Raw genomic sequence first — 24,568 nt, forward strand, 5'->3', positions numbered from 1 at the left:
ACCAACCAACAGTGTTGGTTGGCAGTGGGTCTAATGGGTTCTTATCTGACATTTATTTAAATAGAAATCTCTGAACAAATATTTCTGACCAGATCCTGGTGTTTCTGAATGGGAGACACTAGAGTGATTACAAAGAATATGTGCCCTAAGACATACGCTGTCAATCCCTGTTTGATTTATCTGATCCTTGGCCAAACCATCCCAGAGTCTTCCCATATGATGGGACTCAGTGGGGTTAGGGTGACCAACCAACAGTGTTGGTTGGCAGTGGGTCTAATGGGTTCTTATCTGACATTTATTTAAATAGAAATCTCTGAACAAATATTTCTGACCAGATCCTGGTGTTTCTGAATGGGAGACACTAGAGTGATTACAAAGAATATGTGCCCTAAGACATACGCTGTCAATCCCTGTTTGATTTATCTGATCCTTGGCCAAACCATCCCAGAGTCTTCCCATATGATGGGACTCAGTGGGGTTAGGGTGACTGCAGAATACAATGAGGAAAGAGATCCTTCTTTCATTGATGTGAAAGAGCCGCACTTCATTTTCTTGTCAAGAAGCAAAGCCTATGGACTCTGAAAAACAATCTGAGGGGTTTGAAGGAGCGGGGGTGGTGGGAGGTTGGGGTACCAGGTGGTGGGTATTATAGAGGGCACAGATTGCATGGAGCACTGGGTGTGGTGAAAAAATAATGAATACTGTTTTTCTGAAAATAAATAAATCAATTTAATAAAAAAAAAATAAAAATTGTCCTATGAAGTAAAAAAAGAAGAAGCAAAGCCTTGAACTCAGGGTTACCCAGGATCTATGAAATTTCAATTCCAAGAAGTAACATCTGAAAACGTCTGAAGGAGATGCAGTCCACCTATTCCTCCAGAGAGCCTCAAGTATCCTCTGGATTCCGCCAAAGCAGCCGAGACAGGCAGCCAGCCCACAAGCAGGGACACTTGCCTCAGCCCCTCACCGAGCCACACCTGTGAACCCTGATTCCATATGCTGGTGTTCCCTATATAGGGAGGCTATAGAAGATAACCCTGTCAACTGAATCACAGCATCTCAGTAAAAATGTTCTGAGGACACTGTTCATTGTATTATCGAGTCCTTTTTATAAAATCCTTAGGGAAGTTTTGTCTCATCTAGGCATGTTTCTCTTGAACAGGAAGTTTTCACCTTAGAAATACTGAAATTTGCAACAAATTTTATTTCCCTATATATGTCAGCTCAGGTTAGAATTTAGGTATCTTTAAGGTGTATATGTAAACTTACATATACATGCATTTACACACACACACACACACACACACATGCACACACTCTCATACAGGTCTCCCCTACTGTCCAAAAGTAGAGTTGCTATGAAAACTTCCATAAGCCAAAATAGCACAAAGAGGCAATGACCACTCATTTATACGAGAAAATTTTGAGCATTCCTAGACCCCCAAAATCGCCTCTGCTAGGCTTTTCTGATACTGTATTGCTAAAGGATGCACAGAATAAGTCCAGAAGAAGCACAGACGCTCACAGACACAGTCCACAGCTCCAGCGGCCTGATATAGAGATGCTGAGCGTGGGTCCCAGCACAGGGTCTGGGGGGGCCCCTCTCACTGCTCCAGGTGCTGCCTCCATAATGGCTCACTGCAAAACGGACACTGAAGGCTATTTCTGCTTCTGGCTTTTTTTCTCATAAAAGTGAAAATTCTCTCTAAATTACTTTCAGTTAGTTAGCCAAAACAGGTACAGACACAGATCTTTTGTAAAAGCACCATGGTGGAGCAGGAACCTCGGAAGAGCAGGGGCGGTACCTGTACACGTCAGTACTCGCATTTTGCGCAGCCCCTGCAGAGTGCCTGCACCCAGAAACCGTGCGGCGCCAGCCCGTGGCGAACCAATCCGCCAGCCCGCTGCCAGCACTGTTCCCAGAGAGGCAATCTGGAGCAATGGCTTTAACCAGTACATTCAAAATGGATAGAAAGAGAAGATATAAAGAATTACCTTTAAAACTGTATTTCTGATTTCACAAAGAGCTTTATGTCTGATATCCTCAAGCTGCTTCAGCGCCAGGGTAGCTTGCTGTAACTGCTCTTTACAAAATGCATCTAGAGAGTATGTTCGAGACCTATCCAGCTAATGACATGACAGAAAATGCTCAGCGTTGGAAAGTCAAAGACAAAAGTCATATTCTATTTTTCCTTTTGTATACATTATGCTTTATATACATGCTTCTTACATTCTTCAAAAACAAACACCAGTAGCTGAAACAAACTAAATCTTGATTAAAGACAGAAAAGTACATTATTGTTTTAATCATAACTAAGATAAAGCCTCAGCAGAAAAATTCAAGACTTGATATATTTTTGAATTATCTATGAACCCAGGGGAACCACCAAATCCAGGAATTGCTTTTGAAATCCCAATAAGCACTGAATGGGGGATAAAGAGGCAAAAATTACATAATTCAAGTGACATGCACATTCTTCTGAGTTCATTCGAATGTGCCCTGGAGAAATTCGACCATCTCTGCTACTGAGCCTTGCCACACACCAACAACACATATCCCAGCATCCTTCCTCCTTTCAGAATTTTCTCATTTTCCCCACATTCTGTTAATTCTCTTGCCAAAATGCATTTTCATCAATAAATAGGAGATATTTATCCCTAGTTATACTGTAATATTTTATAAATGTACACTCCCCTCAAAAAAAGATTGCGAAGTGTTGTTCTTGCCTTCAAATTCTGGATTAACTCTTCGTGTTCTCCTTCTCGTGGTCTCGTATCTGGCTACCAGGTCATGTCTCAAATCTCCCTTCCTTTCTGATCTCACTGCTAACCTCCTACCTGAAGCTGTTCTTGCTCACCCCTGCATTATTCCAGCATTCTACTAGCAATCTCTTCAACACTGTTTCTCCTTGCTTTCAGTTTTTCCCATTAACCACCATCATGTTGATTTTCCTACAATAATACGTTCAGAAACTTTCAATAATTGTTCTTTAAGAATATGGGGTGCTGGGTGGCTCAGTTGGTTAAGCATCTACCGTTGGCTCAGGTCATGATCCCGCAGTCCTGGGATCAAGTTCTGCATTGGGCTCCCTGCTCAGTGGGGAGTCTGCTTCTCCCTCTCCTGCTCACCCTGCTAGTGCTCTCTCTGTGTCAAATAAACAATTTTTTTTTTTTTTTAAGAGTAGTTCTCAGCTTCCTGGGTGGCTCTGTGGATCGATCACCTGACTCCTGATCTCAGCTCAGGTCTTGATCTCAAGGTTATAAATTCAAGCCTCACACTGGGCTCCACAATGGGCGAGGAGCGTACTTAAAAAAAAAAAGAAAAAGAAAAAAAAAAGAATAGTTCTCAATGTTTACTCTCATAGGAAATCACCAAGAGGGCTTGCAAAAGGTGTAGATTACTAGCACCACTCACTGCACTCTCCACCAAAAGGGGTAGGACACATATTTACATTTTTATTAGCCACTTAAAATAATGCTACCCCCAACGCAATTCTTCCTGAACCCCAAGTCCCAACTCTTCAGCTTGTTCTTGGCTTTGGGTAAACTGCTGTCTCTCTAGGACTTGGTTTCTCCGTTGAAAGGGAAGGTCTGGATACAATGACCCACGCACGTCCTCTCCCATCCAGTCTGAGACACTCTAGCCCTGCAGCACAGCACAGGTTATGCCAGCAGAGCACAGGCACCCGCAAGTGCTCCACTCTGACTTCTGAATGGTCCCTCGTCTGCACTCCGGCCCTTGCTTCGTTCTCCCTGCCTCCTTCTTGTCAGTCCTCACTGGCACCTGCATTCCCAGCAGTTCTAAGGTACAGGTGGCCACCTTCTGATTCCAGACCTCCATATCTCAGGTCTCCTGGCTATGAATCTGTTCACCCTCCATTTGGCCCTGGTTTCTCCAGGCTCAGAAATTCCTGTTTTTGCTAACTTTCTTCACAACCCCCACTAGGAGTACCCCAGCCCTAATGCCCAGGTTCAACTCCTACCTCTCCTTTATTCTGTTATTCTTGGGCCAACTTTCAAGACCCAGCCTAACTTTCATAGCAAACATACACTGAATCCTTCACTCCCATTCTGCGCCATGGCTCCCCTGCTGCCGGACCCTTCCAATCCTGTGTGACCTGCTCATCACGTGCTTCCCCCACAAAACATCCCCCAACCTGGCTTGTCTGAATAGGTGGGGCATTAGTATTTTACAAGTATTGTTTGCCAGGAACCTTCCAACCTTCCTTGCCTTATAATTTGTTAACTGGCTAGTTAGAATGACTAGCAAAACTGAGGGACTACCTCTGGAATCAGCAATCATTTTTGTATGTAAATAATTACCTCTTACAATAAACTGTAAGCAAATTACAAATGGCAATGCCTCATTTTTAGTTTGTTTCTGCCTCCTTTGCATATAATAATTAACAAATATTTGCAAATTGTCTGGAAGCTTTGTTCCTTTTCTCCTGACATTCTGGGGGAAGCTGAAGGGCCTGAGGTCACTCCATTAGTATTACCATGCAGTAGGTGTGGGCATTCACAGATATTCTGAAGTCTCTTCTACCTTACTGCCCATCATTAGCCAATACATTCTGCCACTAAGTCACTCATAAAACAATCTAATATAGCTGCCCAACCAATCTCCTTCTAGAATAAAACCATATCAAAAATACTCCTCTATGGGGGCACCTGGGTGGTTCAGTGGGTTAAGCCGCTGCCTTCGGCTCAGGTCATGATCTCAGGGTCCTGGGATCGAGTCCCGCATCGGGCTCTCTGCTCAGCAGGGAGCCTGCTTCCTTCTCTCTCTCTGCCTGCCTCTCAGTGTATTTGTGATTTCTCTCTGTCAAATAAATAAATAAAATCTTTAAAAAAAAATACTCCTCTATGAAATGTGTCCTTAACTTGAATGGTAATCATTTTGAAAGAGTCATCTCAACATAGCTATAAAAAAATCATCTGTAGTGATTAATTCATCTTTCTTCCTTAACTCTTATTCACTCACTTAAAGACTATCAAGCATCTATCATGTATCAGCCACTGTATACAATAAATTCTAAAAGTAAACTACTGACTTGGAAGAATCAAAAACTTACTACACATGTATAGTCAACACAATTTTTGAGTTGATGATCAAATTTATAACTTGTCTAAATCCTTTTACTATATTTAAGTCTAGGTGACTATAAACTTTACTTTCCAGCACCTTCCTCAAGTGGGTAAATGAAGTAAAACTGTTCAATTGTATATTAAACCCTTGAAAACATATACTTCTATGTACTTTGACTTCTTTAAAAGAATTATTCTATATAAACTGAATGAAATCACCCACTAGGAAGGTCACCCTTTCTTAGAATTGTGGAACAGAAGAATTCGTAAATTTAATCAAAACCTCTGTGCTGTAACTCACAACAATTTCTTGACATGCTATATTGGGAGAATAGCTGGTAACTATCAATTGTGATAGAAATAATCATTTATAAATGATATTTCACATTTAGAGTTTTGAAAATAGAGAAAGGGCCTCATAGCAGACTTAGGTTGAGTTTAGGGAAGAAATTATGTACAAGGAATATTGATTATTAAAAATGACTACCTGAGGGAATAATGTTCTTTGCGAGTATTTTAGAACATTAGTCTGTATTGTGATCATTTCCTGATGGATTGAGCAATATGGACTCCTTCAACTCAAAACTCTCCTGTCCCCTGGTTTCCACAGACAAACACCAGCACACAGCAGTGCACGTCTACCCACCTTGATGAGGCATATGGCAGATGGATGGTCTTCGTGGTCATTACCTTTTTTTGTATCAACTGCATCTTCACAAAGTCCCTTTATATAAAGCAAACAGCCTTGAAATAACTCATCAGCCCAAAAAAGATGGCGAGTCAAAAATGACCTGAAAGTTAAAGAATTTCCAGGCTTATCTCCCATTCGAAATGAGTACAATGAATTTAGAGGTAGCCAGTATAACTTGTTTGGTACCCTGCACGTATTCTATCTCCTACAGTTTAAGTGACATTAATAAACATCAGTAAGCATGACGAGATCTGTTTGGCTGATAATGTTGAGAGCAAGGCTATGATACTGAGTGTGTTGAGTATGAACAAAATAGGAGGGGAAACAAGTGATGACATTATAATTGTATGCCACTGAGTTCTAATAATTTTGAAATAGTAGGCAGTGACAGTTTTCTTAAATTTCTCCAACCACCTGAATCTTAAAATAGGAAAGATGGACCCTTCTCTTTCCTCAGCCCCTTCCTACTGTCTGGTCATGGTTACAAAGATGAAAAAGATCACTTCCAACATCCCAAGACAGACGTGGGGAGAGAAGAACAGAATGGAAGAGATAAGCCTCCAAAAAAACTGGATCAAGAAAAGGGACGTTTGCTTTTCTTGATCCAGTTTTTTGCAACAGTGTCTAAAGAACAGGGGTTCTTCTGCCCTTCACTGATCACTTGGGGGGGTAGCTGAATTTTATGACTGATTTTTGTATTTTATACAAAAGACGGAATTATCAGAAATTAGCCTCTTCCTGTCTTTCCATTTTACTGGCAAAAGCTTTATATACCATGAGGCTAGTGAAGCTGAAGCTCCATGGGCCCTTTATTATCCCTGCCTCTCCCAAAGCCTTGTACTGTCTGTCTCCAAGAAGACCTTCTCACTACACACACCTCACAGAACCCGGGGCTCCTCACAGAGGTGGAACTGGTTCAGGACATTCCCGAGTACTAGTATGGGCAGGAAAAATGATTGCACTAAGACAAATGGCACACCAGAAAGTGAAACACCACAAAAATCATACCCAATCTTGATATTTACTAATAAGAGAATGATGATCATAAATCAGAGTCATGAATCCATAGTACTCAACACTGTTTTAAGACTTTCTTTTCTTCATTTAAAAAATACAATGGATTTTACTTACATATTTTAACACAGATATGAAGAAATTAGTAGAGTGTATTATTAAAATAACAGTGAGGAAAGCACAAAAAAATTTAGAATTGTAATGGTGAGATCTGACAAGAGAAAAATAATGCATCATCTGATGACTATTCAAGCATAGGTTCTATTAGGAACTAACCAACAAATTCCATTCTATTATAACAGCAAACTAAATACATTCTCCAAAGCTTCTCACAGGACAGAACTACTTGGTAATAGAAAATATACCACAGAACTCTATTAAAACTCAGGTCCTAGCTTCTAGAAAGATGGAGAATATGTACTTTTCAGTGTTCTTCCCCCGGAATACAACTAAAAACTGTGAACGTCATATATGAAGTGAACATAAAAAGATACTAAAAGGCAGAGAGGCTGGACTGGCTAGGAAAGACAGCGCTAAGGTCCTTGGGTAGTTTTTTTCCCCTTCCTTCATTCCAGGCTTGGAGTTGAAGAAACCAGCAAGCTGGAAACACCAACAGATGCCTGCTGTCCAGCTAAAGGATCAGGAAAGGGGCAGCCGAGCATGACAGCAAATTTTCAACAATAACCATTCTACTCTAGCAAGATACCACAGAATAAAAAGGCCATGTGGAAAGCATGAAGTTCTACCCTCGGCAAATGGTAACCAGGCTTCTCTAGCATTCCTCTGGGGGTTTCCAGGGAAAGCTAAGTAGGGAATCAAGAATTTCAACTTCCCTGGGAGCAAGCAAAGAAAGACAAAGTCAAACAAAGAAACAGAAGACATACAAAAGCACTAAATAGAAATTTTAGAATTGAAAAATATGATGATCGAAATTTACAAAATCAATACACTGGCTCAACAGCAAAATGGAATGGACAGAGAAACAAATCAGTGAACTGAGAGAATAGCAGAAATTGTTCAATCTGCACAGTAGAGAAGCAAATAAACGGGGGTAAAAAAACTGACCCTCAGTAAGCAGCAGGACTATAAACAAGATCTGGCATTTGGGTCTGAAGTCCTAGAAGGGGAGGAGAAAGAGGGCAGGGCTGAAAAAACACTTGAAGAAATATGAATGAAAATTTACCAAATTTATCAAAGGATGCACAAACACAGAGGTGTGAGAAGCCAGGGTGACTTAAAACAGGGTAAAGACAAAGAAATCCTATAAAGATGCATCAAATTCAGAATTCTGAAAACCAAAGGCAAAAGAAAGAATGTGAAAGCAGGAAGAGAAGAAACATCTATAGAAGAAAAGCAATCTGAATGACCCTGGAAGCCACAAGAAAGAGGTATGCTTTTTTCTGGTGCTGAAAGCAAAGAACAGCCAACTCAGAGTCCAGACTCAAGTCTGGAGACTCTTGCTTCTGAAGGAGAAGCAAGACAATTTGCTGCCAGCAAACCTGCTCTACAAGAATGGCTACAGGAAGCTTTCTAAACAGAAATTAAATGACAAAATAATAGAAGGAACTCCAAAACACTGAGAAGGAATGAAGAACATGATAAACAAACCAAACTGGATAAATTTTAAAAAGGTAGGGGCGCCAGGGTGGCTCAGTCGGTTAAGGGTCCAACTCTTGATTTCAGCTCAGGTCATGATCTCAGGGTTGTGGGATTGAGTCCCCCAGCGGGCTTTGCACTCAGCAGTCTTCTTCCCCCCTCCCCTTGCCCCTACCCCACTTGTGTTCTCTCTTTCTAAAATAAATAAATCTTAAGAAAATAAAACAAATACAAAAATATATAGACTATCCTTGAGTTTTACAACTTATATTTGATGATGGAAGCAAAAACGCTAACTCTTCTGATATAGTGCCAAATGCATAAAGAGGAAATATTGAAGACAATTATACTATAAACGGGGGAGGGTAAAGGGACATAAAGCTAAGGTTTCCACAGTTCACGTGAACTAATAAAATGATAACACTAGTAAATTGTGTTATGTATATATAATGCAACCACTAAAAAGCCACACAAAATGATACATTAAAAAATACTATAGAAAATATCCAAAAAGAATTCTAAGATATATTCAAATAATCCACAGGAAGAAGAAACAGAAAGCACAGGGAAGAAATTGAGACCAAAAAATTTGAGACCAAAAAATGAATGGGCAAACTTAAGCCCTAACATAAAAATAATTCAACTGAATGTACATAGTCTAATATATCAATTTTTAAAAAAAGTACCAACCCACAGCAAGATCCTACCACATAGCTATGAGAATGTCTACGTGAAAACCAGTGACAATTCCAAATGGTGGCACCAATGTGGAAAAGCTGAGGCCCTTGGATGTTGCCGGTGGGGATGAAAAATGGTACAATCATTTCTGAAAAAAAAAACCCTAAATATGCAATTACTGTGTAAGCCAGGATGGCACTGGCAGGCATCTCCTCCTGAAAAATGGAGACTTCTGTTCACATAAAGACCTTTCTATAAAAGCTGCAGCAGCTGTCTCTCACAGAGACGAGAACTGGGAAGCAGCAGGTGTTCTTCAATAAGGGAATGACCACCCGGCAGCACGTCCCCGTGGACTGCTCCCTGGCAGCAAAGGAACCACGCCAGAGGCAGCGGCCTGGACAGAGCTCCCCTCCCACAGTCTGCAGACTGTACCTGACTATTCCTGAAAAGACGAAACCACAGAAACGAAGACCAGAGCAGTGCTGGCTCCAGGCTCAGGAGGGGTGAGGTGGATGGGTAACAGGAGGGCAACAGGAGGGCTCCTGTCATGACAGAGGTCTGCTATATGTGGATTCTGCCCTGGTTGTCATACAACTGTCCTACAGCAGGTCTGCAAGACGTCACCACAGGGGCAACAGAAGATCTCTGGATCATCTCTGTGTTGTTTCTCACAACTGCATTCAGTCAGCATTACTGCAAAGTACAAAGTTCAGCACAGAATGTGGCTGCTGGAGCTCCTCCTGCAAACTAGGACTAACAGCCGTCTCACTGGTTTGATGCAGTCACTCCCCTTCTGGAGGCAGAAAGTTACATCAAGTGACCAGAGGAAGTTATCCTAAGTGCTTTATACTGCTGTGATTTCCTCATACCACAGACTAGCATACCAGGAAATACAGTGTTTATTATTGTGTTTATATATGAATAACATTTAAAAATAAGATAGGTTAAATTTAATCATAAAGGTTTAAAATTTTTTTAAAGATTTTGTCAGAGAAAGAGAGGGCACAAGCACAGGGGGCAGCAGGCTCTCTGCTGAGCAGGGAGCCTGATGCGGGGCTCAATACCAGGACCCTGGGATCATGACCTGAGCTGAAGGCAGATGCTTACCTGACTGAGCCACCTAGGTGCCCCCATAATTGGTTAAATTTAATCATCATAAAGTGACTTTCCAGTCACTGAGTGAAAAATGGCTGATACCTGCTTCCATATTATCTATTTAAATAAAACTTTTAGAGTTACGTTGCTTATCAAAACTTACCTGTTCGGGGAACCTGGGTGGCTCAGTGGGTTGAGCCTCTGCCTTCAGCTCAGTAATGATCTCAGGATCGAGCCCTACATCAGGCTCTCTGCTCAGTGGGGAGCCTGAGCTACCCCTCCCTCTCTGCCTGCCTCTCTGCCTACTTGTGATCTTTCTTTCTCTCTGTCAAATAAATAAAATCTTCAAAAAAAAAAAAAAAGCTTACCTGCTCTTCTCTGTCTTAATTCTTCTAACATTCAATTTCCAGGTAACAAATGATTTATTGACTCTGAAAAAAAAAACATTTCTTATATTTCATACTCATAAATCATGTATTTATGTAGAATACATTTAATAACATCTTAAGAATGCTAGATTCTCTAGAACATGTTTCATTCACGTTTCATTCATCCTAAATCTTACCTGAAGTACATACTAGATCATATCACTTCTCTCCCAAACTGTCAACAAAATATAGAGCAAAAGTTACTATAATTCTCATAGACACACAATTTAGTTACAATATCCCAATAAATATAAACACTATAAAAATATATTTTTCTTGGAGGCGCCAGGATGACTCTGTCAGCTAAGTGTCTGACTCTTGATTTCAGCTCAGGTCATGATCTTGGGGTCGTGGGATGGAGCCCCACAGTCAACTCTGTGCTCCATGTAGTCAGCTCGAGATTCTCCCTCCCTCTCCTTCTGTCCTTCTATCCCTTCTGCTTGCTCATGCTAACACAAATTGACTAAACATATTCTTCTCTCTATACATTTATTAGCTTACTATATTTAAGAGACTCATATTTCAAGAGTCAATTGAATTTCCAGTGATAAGGAAAAAGTACATTGATAAGAAATTTTTGCATACTAATGTGTAAAAATAATCAGCTACTGTTTGTTATTTGATACTTGTTTTTGAAAAGATGTATTTATAATTTTAAAAACTCAAAGAAGCTATCTGAGAAGGAATTTAATGGTGATGCTAGTTTGCCAAAGTGAGATTCCTTATGCAGCAAGAGGAACTGCTAGGGTCTGGACTGCCCAAGAAGCCAACCAGCCCATCTCACTGCTGACTGAGACTCCCAGAAGCCAGAAGGAATTCTGAAAGAACCCACTGCTGTCACACAAACAGTCACACCTGAGGCCTCAGAAATCAGAAATGCCTCTGATTTAGCACCTTGACCTTAAGTCAGGCTCCCAACAGGCATTCCAGCTAAATTCCTATCTCACTTTTCTCTAGTCATGGAACCTCAGGACTCCAGAAGTTTCCTGGAAAGAATCCCAGATGAATCCCCCAGCTGACAGTGTGAGGCATGTCCACAACAGGCTACAGAAGTGACACCTCCAGGCAGGCCCCCAAGGTTAAGAAGCTGGTGCTGCTGCTTGAGTCACCCTGCACTGCACACACCGCACAGCCAACAGAAGCCACCAGCACTGCAGATTGACCTTATTTTCTGTTTGGACCGTTACTTGCTACAATGTTAGTCATAAGAAACTTTACAAAAGATATAAAAATGGAACATCTGGGTGGTCAGTGGGTTAATCCTCTGCCTTCAGCTCAGGTCATGATCCCAGGGTCCCCACATCTGGCTCCCTGCTCAGCTTCCCCCTCTCTCTGCTGGCTTGTGACCTTTCTCTCTCTCTGTGTCAAATAAAAATAAATAAATAAATAAAATATTAAAAATAAAATTCAAAAGTCAAATGAAGGGGACGCCTGCATGGCTCAGTTGGTTAAGTGTCTGCCTTGGGTTCAGGTCATGATCCCATGCCGGGCTCCCTGCTCTGTGGGGAGCCTGCATCTCCCTCTTCCTTTGCCTCTTACCCCTGTTCATGCTGTCAAATAAATAAAATCTTTAAAAATATATAAAAAACAAATAAGATGAATTTATCAGTTTTAAGCCAACTAAACTTTAATTTATACTTTTCTAAGAAAATTAATCATTTTGACCATGGAATGACTGATGCCAAATGTCATATAAAAAGATGACTCATCCCAGTTCCAACTGTGTTTCGAAAGTTTGATCAACTAAAATTACTCAGAGTGGAGTGGACCCTAAGGATTGATCACAGGCAAGGACAACAGTGGAAAGCCCAACACTGACAGTTTAAATAAACGGATTCAGAGAACAGTACTTTCCTACTATCGTAAGCTGCTGCCTGGCTGACGGAGATGCGGCTGTCACACACGTTCTCGAAGAGGTCCTGCTCGGAACCGTGTCTCCACGCCCCATCTCCACTGCCACATGCTTTGGTTCAGTCCCTACAAGACCGGCTCCCTCACCTCCCACCCTTCTCCAGTGTTTCAGCCACACCACGTCTAGCCTTGAATACACACTCACCTTGGATCTGCCCTGGAGCTTTTCACCTTAGCTGTATTGAGACTATTCTCAGCATTCAGGCCTCGGATTACACAGCACATATCTGGCCATCCTTTCTAAAGCAGCAACACATACACATCTCTGCTTAATTTCTCTACTTTATTATCTTTCTGGCCCTTATCCCTAGCTGAAATAATCATATTACTTACTTATTATCGATCTCCCTGCATTAGAATTGGAAGTTCTACAGGAACACAGACTTTGTACATTTTCTACATGATTACATCTCATCAGGGCCCATAACAGTGGGACAAAAGAAGTACCAGCAAGTGTCTGTTCTGTGAGGAACTTCTCTGCCACAAATCCATTCACTTCTCTTAAAAAAGATCTTCAACCGTTTATCATATTAAATGTAACCATTTAAAATACTACTACTGTCTTTTCCTAGCCTCCAGCAGATAGCAGCAGACCACAAGGAAACACAGACACAGAAGCAGGAAGATAGTGTAATGGCGCTGTAGAGACACATGGCAGCCGCCCTTGTGGGGAGCGCAGAGCACCCAGAGACCCAGAAGTACTCTGCTGTACACCTGAAACTGATGTAACATCACGTGTCAGTTACACACAAAGGAAAACACTAGACACAAACACTAAAAGAATAAGTCTGGGACTTCTGTGTGAGGGATCAGCAGTCCCAGGAATCCTGCTGTCATTTCCCGTCACTTAAAACTAGGTAAATTTTTAAATGATGACTTTGAATCAACAAGCCGTCCAGCTCCCTAATTCTCTGATTTATTTTCCATTATAACATTCCTTCTCTACCTGATGTTTTACGTATCTATATGTCTATATGTCTCCTACTCAATAGGTTGTGTCTGCCTTCTACTGAGGTCATGATCTCAGGGTTCTGGGATCGAGCCCCAGATCAGGCTCCCCACTCAGCAGGGAGTCTGATTCTTCCTCTGCCTCTGCCTCCCCTGCTAGTGCTGTCAAATAATACACAAAATATTTTTAAAATAAATAAATGTGTTTAATGAATAAATGCATGAAAAACAAAAGGTCAATTAAATTAAGGTCATTATAGTTAATTTAAATTCAATCATAAAAAATAATTTTCTTATAATATTTATCCAAGAAGATGAGGAGTTCTAATATTTAAATGAGCAAACTTAATCTAAAAAATTTTTTTACTCAGGTATAATTGCCATACAATATTAATATATTAGTTTCAGGTATACAACACAGTAATCTGACATCAGTGTATACACTGTGAACCGAGGAGCAGTTAGTTAACGTCTGTTATGATTCAGAGTTAACATGGTGTTACTGAGTGTACATTACATCCCCATGGTCTACTTTACAACTGGAAATCTTTACCTTCCAATTTTCTTCACTCGCTTCATCCCCATTCCAACACTTCTCTTTTCTGGCAACCTACAACTCTATCCTCTGTATTTCTGAGTGTAGGATTTTTTGTTTAGGTTCCACATATAAGTGAAATGATGTGGTATCTGCCTCTTTCTCATTTCACTTAGCATGGACGCAAATGACAAGATTTCTTTCTTTCTTTCTTTTTGTTTTTTAATGGCTGGGTATGACTCCATTTTTTTTTTTTTAAGATTTTATTTATTTGACAGAGAGAGATAGCAAGAGAGGGAACACAAGCAGGGGAGTGGCAGAGGGAGAAGCAGGCTTCTCACCCAAGAGGGACCCCGATGAGGAGCTCAATCCCACCCTCGGATCATGACCTGATCCGAAAGCAGACGCTTAATGACTGAGCCACCCAGGTGCCCCTGAGTACTACTCCATTGCATGTATGTATCACATCTTCGTTATCCATTCATCCATCAATGAACTGTGGTTCCTTCTTTTAGTTATTGTAAATAGTGCTGCAATAAACAAAGGAATGCATGTGTCTTTTCAACTCAGTCTTTTTATTTTCTTTGAATAGATATCCAGAAGGGAACTCGCTAGATCATATGGTAGATCTAATTTTAGTATTTTCGGGAATCTCCATACTGTTTTCCATAATGGCCACACCAATTTATATTCCCACAAACAGTACACAAGAGTCCCTTTTCTCCACATCAAATCTTAATGATAGTCATTCTGATAGGAGGGAATACCTTATTTTGTTTTGATCTGCATTTCCCTGATTATTAGTGATGTTAAGCATCTTTTCATGTGTCTGTTTTTGGCAACCATAGGCAGATCCTGGAAAAATGTCTATTCAGATTCTCTTCCCATTTTTTTTAAAAAAGATTCATTCATTTGAGAGAGAGAGAGAGAGAGAGAACACACACAGGCAGGAGGGACAGAGGGAGAGAGAGAATCTCAAGCAGACTCCCCATTGAGCATGGAGCCCAATCCAGGGCTTGATCCCAGGGCCCACCTGAGGCAAAAGGAAGAGCCGGATACACAACTGACTGAGCCACCCAGTTGCCCCTTCTGCTCATTTTTAAGTGATTATTTTTGTCATCAAGTTGTATGAATTCCCTTTTTTTTTGGATATCAATTCATTATATATATATGATTTGCAAATATCTCATCCTGGTCAGTAGTTTGCCTTTTCATTCTACTGATGGGCTTCCTTCACTGTTCAGAAGCTTTTCAGTTAGATGTCGTTCCATTGGCTTATTTTTCCTTTTGACCCCTTTGCCTTTAAGTCAGATCCAAGAAAATGTCACCAATGTCAAGGAGTTTATGACCTACTTTTCTTCTGGGTGTTTTATGGTTTCAGGTCATACATTCAAGTCTTTAACCCATTTTGAGTTTATTCTGTTTGGTTTAAGAAAGTAGCACAATTTCCTTCTTTTGAATGGTGCTGTTCAGTTTTCCCAACATTGAAGAGATTTTTTTACCATTGCATATTCTTCCCTCCTTTGTCATAGATTAATTAACTATACAACCATCGGTTTATTTCTAGGCACTCTATTCTGTTCCTTTCATCTGTGTCTGTTTTGTGCCAGTGCCATACTCTTTGATTACTAGAGCTTTGTAGCATGTCTTAAAATCTGAGATTGCAATACCTACAACTCTGTTCTTTAACACAGAGTATAATGCCATCTTTAAAAAACAGTTTTACTTCTTCCTTTCGAATCTGGATGCCTTTTCTTTTTCTTGACTAACTGCTGCGGCTAAGACTTCCAATACTATGTTGAATAAAACTGGGGAATGTAGTCATCCTTGTCTTGTTCCTAATTTTAGAGAAAAAGATTTTAGCTTTTCATGGTTGAATATTATTTTAGCTGTGGGTTTGTCAAATATGGCTTTTATTATGGTAAGGTATTCACCCTCTATACACACTTTGCAGAGCATTATCATAAATGAATGAATTTTTCAGATTCTCTTTCTGCCTCTATTGAGATAACCATGATTTTTATCTTCAATTTTTTAATGTGGTATATCACAGTGTATCACATTATTTTATAGATGCTGAACTATCTTGCCATCCCTGAAATAAATGCCATTTGACCGTGGTGGATGATCCTTTTCGTGTATTTTATAATCTGATTTGCTGACATTTTGTTGAGCATTTCTGCATATAAGTTCATCAAGGAAATTGGCCTGTAATGTTCTTTGTGTATTGTCCTCTGGTTTTTGTATTGGGGTAATGCTGGCCTCATAAAATGACTTTGGAAGCATTCCTTCCTCTTCATTTTTTTGGAGTGGGGAAGAAACAGTTTGAGAATAATGGGTATTAAATACACTTTGAAGGTTTAGTAAAATTCACCAATGAATCCAACAGATTCTAGACATTGTTGCTAAGTTTTGGATCACTGATTCAATCTCATTACTATCTAAATTTTCTATTTCTTCATGATTCAGTCTTGGTAGGTTGAATGTTTCTAGGAATCTATCCATTTCTTGTAAGTTGTTCAGTTTGCTTGTGCATAATTGTTCATAGTGACTGTCATGATCCTTCATATTTCTATTGTATCAGCTGTAACTTCTTTCATTGTGATTTTATTTGAGCCCTTTCTCTTTTTTTCTTGGTGAGTCTATCTAAACATGTGTCAATTTTATCTTTTCACAGAATCAGCTCTTCATTTCACCAATCTTTGCTATTGTTTTTTTAGTCTCTATTTCACTTATTTACACTCTGATCGTTATTATTTCCTTCCTTCTACTAACTTTGGGTTAGTAGAACTTGCTCTTCTTTTCCAGTCCCTTTGGGTATAAAGTTAAGCTGTTTGGGATTTTTCTTCTTTCTTTTTTTTTTTCTTTTCAGCCTAACAGTATTCATTGTTTTTGCACCACACCCAGTGCTCCATGCAATCTGTGCCCTCTCTAATACCCACCACCTGGTAGGATTTTTCTTATTTCTTAAGGTAGGCCTGTATGGTTATGAACTTCCCTCTTATACTGTTTTTGCTACACCCTATACAATTTTGCTATGTCACATTTGTTTTCATTTGTCTCGAGGTATTTTTTATTTCTCCTTTGCTTTCTTCAATGACCCTTTTGTTATCCAGTAGCTTGTTGCTTAAGCTCCTTGTTTTTATGGCTTTCTTGGTTTTCTTCTTATAATTAATTTCTAGTTTCATACTATCATGGTTGAAAAACATGTTTGATTTCAATATTGTTAAATTTGTTGAGACTTTTTTGTGGCCTAACATGTTATTTATCCTGGAGAGAGTACCCTGTGCATGTGAGAAGAAATGTATTCTGCTGTTTTTGAATGTAAGGTTCTGTGTATATCTATTAACTTAGTATTGTAGTCTTAATTTTACTACATTGGTCTTTTGACTTGTTAGCTTTATAAATGATTATAAAAGATTAATTCACTACCTTCACTTTATATTTACCTTTTCCAGTGAGATTTTCACTTTCATATGTTTTCTTGTCATTAATTAGTACCATTTCTTTTCAGCTTAAAGAATCCCCCTTAGAGTTTCTCATAAGGCTAGTTTAGCAGTAATGAAGTCCCTTACTTTTGCTATATGGAAACTCTTCATCTCCTTCAATTCTAAATTATAACCTTACTGGGTAGAGTATTCTTGGTTGCAGTTTTTTTTTTTTTATTTAGTACTATGAATATGTTCTGCCTCTCCCTTCTGCCTTGCAAAGTTTCTGCTGAGAAATATGCTGATAGCCTATTGGTTTATTTTGTATGTAACAAGTTATTTCTCTCTCATTGCTTCTATGATTCTCTATCTTTAACTTTTGACATTTTAAGTATACTATATTTTGGTGTGAATCTCTTTGGGTTCTTCTTATTTGATATTCTCTGGACTTCCTAGATATAGATGTCTGTTTACTTCCCCCAGGTTAAGGAGATTTTCAGCCATTCAAATATGTTTTTCTGTCCCCTCTTTTTCTGTGACTCCTATAATGAGAATGTCACTCCACCTGAAATTGTTCCAGAGGTCACTTACGTTATCTCCATTTAAAAAAAAAAAAAAAAAAAAACTCTTCTTTTTGCTGCTCTGTCCAGGTGAATTCCATTGTTCTGTAGTCTAGCTCACTATCTGACCCACTCTTCTGATTCATCCAGTCTGCTGTTGACACCTTTAGTGTATTTCTAAATTAACTTATTCTACTTCAGCTCTGAGACTTCATTTGGTATTTTCTCTTTGCTGCAGTTCTTACTGTGTTCATCCATGTGTTCTTACATCCAGTAAGATGTGTTCATCTTACTGTGTTCATTCCCCCAAGTCTGGAAAACATCTTTCTGACCATTACTTTGAACTATTTATCAGGTAATATACTTATTGCCATTTCATTAAGGTCTTTTTCTGGGGTTTTGTCTTCTTCTTTCATTTGAAGATACTCCTCTGTCACATTTTGCCTGATTTTCTGTGTTTTTTTTTTTCCTATGAATTAGGCAAAACAGCTACCTTTCCCAAACTTGAAGTAGTAGCCTCGTGCAGGTGATCTGTGAGGCTGAGAAGCGAAATCCCCTCTGGCCATTGATGCCAGGTGCTTAAGTGGAGTGCTAAATGTGGGCTACGCACACCTGCTGGCTGTGGTGAGGTCGCAGATATAGCAATGGAGGGGCAGGGCACTCACCTGGCAAGCTGGGGTGGGGTTACAGCTATGGCTAGGGATGGATGGGAGGCCTGTTCAGATGGCTGTGGTGCACCTGTGGTATGGGGGATTGGGATGTGCTCAGGTTATAGGAAGACTACCAAAACAGTGACTGTCAAGGGAGAATGGGATTGCAAAAACGGACCCTGCTAGTACTTCTATCCCAGAAAGAGTCCCAAAATGTTTCTGCTTTTCTGGCATTCACTTTAAAAATAGTAAGTGGGTCTTCTTTATACGTGGCCTAGCCACTTTTCAAGGTGCAGCTTTTGCTCTGGGTCCCAGGGTGAGCTGAGTGTGCATACAAACCCTTTATGAGCAGGTTCTCCATTGCCTAGGTTCTGTGGATTTCCTGGACATAATTCCCATTGTTTTCCATTTTGGTGGCTCCTCTCTTTGGTGCAGAACCCAAGGACTGGGGTGCCTGATGTGAGCAACATTCTTTACTCCTCAGGTAGTTTCCACATTTTTAAGATCCTTCCTGATTGTGGGTTGCTGCGCCAGGGGTGGGGTTTTTGATGAGCGCCAGTCTCTCTTTCCTCTACCTATCTCCATGTTGCCTTTATCCTCTGTTGTGGAGATACTGTCTGTCTAGTTCTCAGAACTCTTCCAGAGGAAATTATTGCACATACAGCTGTAGGTCTGTTGTGTCTGTGGGAGGGAGGCAGTTCAGGATCTTCCTACACCTCTATCTTGCCTAAAAAACTTCTATCGAATACCCCATTTTCTCTAATATTCCCCATAAAAATGTCATTATGTAGTAGAACCCACACATAAACCAGCCAGTCACTATTTCCACAGGACCATACTAAAAATAATTGGTTTCATTTTCTTTTATCTCACCGAAAATTAGAAAATATCTTGAATTGCTGTAATAAATGGTAACATTTTCTTTCTAAAAGCCATTCCAAAGTAGGTATGAGTTCTATTTCTTCTATATCACCTATTTTAGTAACCTGCAAATATAAAGCACAAAAATCATGACTTTATTTCTTTAAAAAATATGCACTATTTTCAAGAAATTAAGAAAGCCTGTGTTTGCCTCATAACTTACTTGCTTTCATAATTAAGCTTGTTCTATAGATGACCTCTACCACTTTATCTATACCCAAACTTGATTTCCCTTCCCACACTGATTCAATAGTTGCCATTTTCTAAGGCTATTTCTCATGCTCCAAAAGAGAAAGAATAAGAGAAACTTCTTCCTCACTTTTAGATACTTCTCACAAATATCTGTTCATTTTTCATTCTCATAATCTGTATATTTTCTGTAAATGTAATATTTATGAGCTCAATTTTAACTACAGGGGCATAATAGTTCCAAAGGGACTAATAATCCAATTACCAAGATACCTTACTTTGACAACCAAGAACCACAGGCCTTTATCAAGAAATTCCCTTCCCCAGAGTCACTCTTCCCCATCTGAATGTTAACATTTTCTTCAATTTCTTCTGGAAATAAAAGTCTGCCTATATCAGCACATATGTACTTATGTGCACAGTTTTGTTTATATAGAAGTTGTTCCTCCCACTTTCAGTTGATAATACACATCAGAGATATCTCCACATCCACACCTACAGATCTGCTTCATTCAGGTGTGGCCCTGCCCATGCTCAAATACTCTCCCAGTTGGGAGGCTGGGAGAGTAGGGGGAAGCAGTCAGACACTAAGAAAACGATCAAAATAAGTAATTCTATAATTACAATTTGTGATAAGTATCAGAGCGTCATGTAAGAGTGAAATAGGAGGTTTATACATCTGGCAATGAAGTTTCTGACAAACCTGAGAAAACGCTTTTTTCTTTTAACTATTATAATTCCTATATGTCAGCAAATCCTTGTAGTCTAGTTTTCTTTAAAAGCAAACAAACAAATAAACAAAAACCTACACTTGGGGGTGCCTGGGTGGCTCAGTTGGGTTAAAGCCTCTGCCTTTGGCTCAGGTCATGATCTCAGGGTCCTGGGCTCTGCTCAGTGGGGGCCTGCTTCCCTTCCTCACTCTCTGCCTGCCTCTTTGCCTGCTTGTGATCTCTGTCAAATAAATAAATAAAATCTTAAAAAAAAAAACTACACTTAATAAGTATTTGAAATACAAATTATTAAAATTGAGGGGCTTGTGGGTGGCTCAGTGGGTTAAAGCCTCTGCCTTTGGCTCAGGTCATGATCCCAGGGTCCTGGGATCGAGCCCCACATCGGGCTCTCCGCTCAGCGGGGAGCCTGCTTCCCCCTCTCTCTCTGCCTGACTTTCTGCCTACTTGTAATCTCTGTCTGTCAAATAAATGGATCTTTAAAAAAAAAAAAAAAACTGGGGGCGCCTGGGTGGCTCAGTGGGTTAAGCCGCTGCCTTCGACTCAGGTCATGATCTCAGGGTCCTGGGATCGAGTCCCGCATCGGGCTCTCTGCTCGGCGGGGAGCCTGCTTCCTCCTCTCTCTCTGCCTACTTGTGATCTCTCTCTGTCAAATAAATAAATAAAATCTTAAAAAAAAAAAAACTGAATCTTAAACCTTTATCTCTATAAAAAAAAGAGAAAAAAACTTGCTGTTAAGTTTCTCCCAAAGAAGTTTTTTTTTTTCTTTAATTTTTTATTTTTTATAAACATATATTTTTATCACCAGGGGTACAGGTCTGTGAATCACCAGGTTTACACACTTCACAGCACTCACCAAAGCACATACCCTCCCCAATGTCCATAATCCCACCCCCTTCTCCCAAACCCCCTCCCCCCGGCAACCCTCAGTTTGTTTTGTGAGATTAAGAGTCACTTATGGTTTGTCTCCCTCCCAATCCCATCTTGTTTCATTTATTCTTCTACCCAAAGAAGTTTTTTTTAAAGATTTTTTTTTATTTATTTGACAGAGATCACAAGCAGGCAGAGAGGCAGGCAGAGAGAGAAAGGGAAGCAGGCTCCCTGCTGAGAAGAGAGCCCAATGTGGGGCTCAATCCCTGGACCCTGAGATCACGACCTGAGCTAAAGGCAGAGGCTTTAACCCACTGAGCCACCCAGGTGCCCCTCTCCCAAATAATATCTTAAACATAAACTATCCCTCAAATGACCAGGTTTACCTGGTCATTACATGCAAAGATATTCTAAATTGAATAATGATTTTCCATTATGATTCTAAAAGCTGAAAACACATATTCTATCTTACCTTTGAGATAAATGATGCAGTAACAATCCAAAATTCTTTGCAGTGTCTAGCCCTGTGGGCAGAGACCACCTGAAGATCATATGGATTATCGAGAATTTGACAATTTTTCCGAGGAAGGCAATATACAAATTCTCCATCATCTGTTAAAGGTTCCTGAGGTTAAAAAATTTTTAATTAACTTGACCAAATAAAGTAATAAAATGACTGAACAGATCACTCAGTAAATTGAAACAATTTTAGATTAAAATTAAGAGTAATATCACTAAAGAAAGCTAACATCAAATTATGTCCAAAGTTCCGCAAGATCAATCTTATGAAATATTTAAAATATGTAATTTTCATTCTTACACTGTGATGAAGCAACATTCACAAAAACTCCTCTATGTGCCTCCTAATGTGTGCTTATTCACACAAAGAACTTGGCAACGTATCTTTAACACACATGCCCCAATGCCAGTCAGTCTGTCTGCCAACATCAGAAGCTTTTGGAGCGTGTTAATCATTTGTTTTGATAATGATGGTGGCTTAGTATTATAATAATAACTACTATTTGTGAAGTAAATAAATAATTTGATAAGTAATAAGTGTTTCATATACATTATTCACCAGAATTTAATCTCTTAAATTAATCTTTTAAAGTACCCGCAGGGTTTATGACCATTTTAGCTCATTAAACAGATGCACAAGTTAATATTTTGAGGAATGAGGCAATTGGAGGAAAGTCACAAAGACAGGAAGGGCAGGTTGAGATGGGAATGTGAGTCACACTGAAGCTGTGTTCTGAGATTCCGCTGTGTTACTGGAGCCTCTTTCTTACTCACCAGCCATTCCTGAGAAACCAGCCACTTCGTATTAAGAAAATATTTTACATGAAATTTATGTTTTTCACCTTTGAGACTTTCTCATTATTGGAATTTAAAAATCTCAGACCCAGATTTACTTCTTAAAACAGTTTGTGTCCTCGTTGAAGAATGTCACTGTTTCTCCCTAATTGTCCCAGGTGCTCACTATCTTGATTATTTTTAGGATTTATTTATTGGGGGAGAGGGGCACGGCGGAGGGACAAGCAGACTCCCCACTGAACGTAGAGCCTGACATGGGGCTCAAATCCCATGACTCTGAGAACACAACCTGAGCAGAAACCAAGAGTCAGACACTCAACTGACAGCACCACGGTCTTCTTTTGACCACTGAGAGGATACGAACCTGGAAATCTTAAGAAACGAGTTTAAAACTACAAGTAAAATGAAATAAGCCTCAAGTGATGATTTGTATAGTACATGGTTTGGTTACAGTTATGTGGCCACTTGAGCCATTCTTGTTCTAATTACTTACAGGAAGTTGAGGATACTAGAAAAAATTTTTTTTAAGATTTTTTAATTTATTTATTTGAAAGAGAGAGAGGGAGATCACAAGTAGGCAGAAAGGCAGACGGGGGGGGGGCAGGCTCCCCACTGAGCAGAGAGCTTGATGTAGGGCTCGATCCTTAGACTCTGAGATCATGACTTAAGCCAAAGGCAGAGTTTTACCCCACTGAGCCACCCAGGTGCCCTGAGGATACTAGAAACTTAATGTAGACACAATTATCCAAATGGGTCATGTATGTAATTAAATCATCCACTTACCAGAAGCATAATATATTCCAATGAAATTACTGGTTTTCAATTAAAAGCAAGTAGTTTTTCGTATTCTCAATCCTTTCTTTATAAACAAATGAAACCTCCATTATCAGTGAGTCCAACATCTGGCTCAGCAATGTATTTTCTAAGCCACCATGCCTGCTACATGCCAGACACCAGGCCACCTGCATTCTTCATTTAATTTTCACAGCTCTCTAAGGTTAAGTACTATTATTTCCAATTTAAGCTCAAAGAAGCTGAAGCTCAGAGAGGTCAGGAACTTGCCCAAAACCACACAGTGAGCACATAAACAGAGATGCAAAACTGGGCAACTCTGCTTCCATTATGCATGGTTCCTTGTTTTACATTAATGCTGCCTCTGACAATGACCCAAAGACTGTTTCTCCTCCTGGTCTAGGAGTCTAGAGCAGGGATCAGCAAACTCTGGCCAGGACTAAGTGCCTATTTCTCTAACTAAAGTCTCATAGGAACAAAGCCACATCCATTTGGTTATATCTGTTTCCTGTTGCTTTTGCCCTACAGTGAGAGAGCTGAGTAATAACAACAGAGATCAGAGAGCCTGCAAAGCCTAAAATACCACCTGGCACTTCTCAGAAAAAATTAGCTGGCCCTGGTCTAGAACAATGGTTCTTAATTGTGCATCAGAATCATCTGGAGAGCTTCATCAAGTATGGATGACTGGGTTCCACCCCCAGAGTTTCTGATCCACAAGGTCTGGGATGGAGATGAGAATATGTATGGTGGATCAGCTCCCAGATTCTGCTGGTGTGATCTACCTGCAAACTGCCCTCTGAGAATCCTGAGTCTAAAAGTAGTTATGATCCTGCCCAATCTTCCATCTCCTGTCATGAAGAAGGGCACCAGAGGCCAACCTCACTCCTCATGGCTGCTCATGCCCTCTGCATGTGACCCTGCACATGCTAAACCTTCTCCAAAGAGGAAAGGATAAAGAAATACAAAGATAATGAGATAGAAAATTGGGTACCAGGCAGTAAGAACAAGGATACAATGTTAAAGTAAAATGATGCCCAATGCTTTCACAAGCATTTACCATGAAACAATGATGGTAATTTGATATTAATGTAGTAATGGCTAATTTTAATACAATATGTAAGTGAATGAAATT

The 24,568-nt window shown here is 39.8% G+C and overlaps 1 protein-coding gene across 1 annotated transcript in view; it reads right to left on the reverse strand.

Annotated features, from left to right (window-relative positions):
* DNAH14 (dynein axonemal heavy chain 14) overlaps positions 1-24,568 on the reverse strand; it is a 58,918-nt gene that overhangs the window by 9,835 nt on the left and 24,515 nt on the right. The window contains exons 5-9 of the mRNA XM_059414046.1: positions 21,803-21,955; positions 19,496-19,608; positions 10,531-10,593; positions 5,735-5,879; positions 1,996-2,127 (exon numbers count right to left, since the gene is read on the reverse strand). Of these exons, the coding sequence (XP_059270029.1) occupies positions 1,996-2,127; positions 5,735-5,879; positions 10,531-10,593; positions 19,496-19,608; positions 21,803-21,955 (606 nt within the window). The remainder of the gene's footprint in view (positions 1-1,995; positions 2,128-5,734; positions 5,880-10,530; positions 10,594-19,495; positions 19,609-21,802; positions 21,956-24,568) is intronic.

Source organism: Mustela nigripes, chromosome 10 (genome assembly GCF_022355385.1).
Source record: "Mustela nigripes isolate SB6536 chromosome 10, MUSNIG.SB6536, whole genome shotgun sequence".
NCBI classification, from domain to species: domain Eukaryota; kingdom Metazoa; phylum Chordata; class Mammalia; order Carnivora; family Mustelidae; genus Mustela; species Mustela nigripes.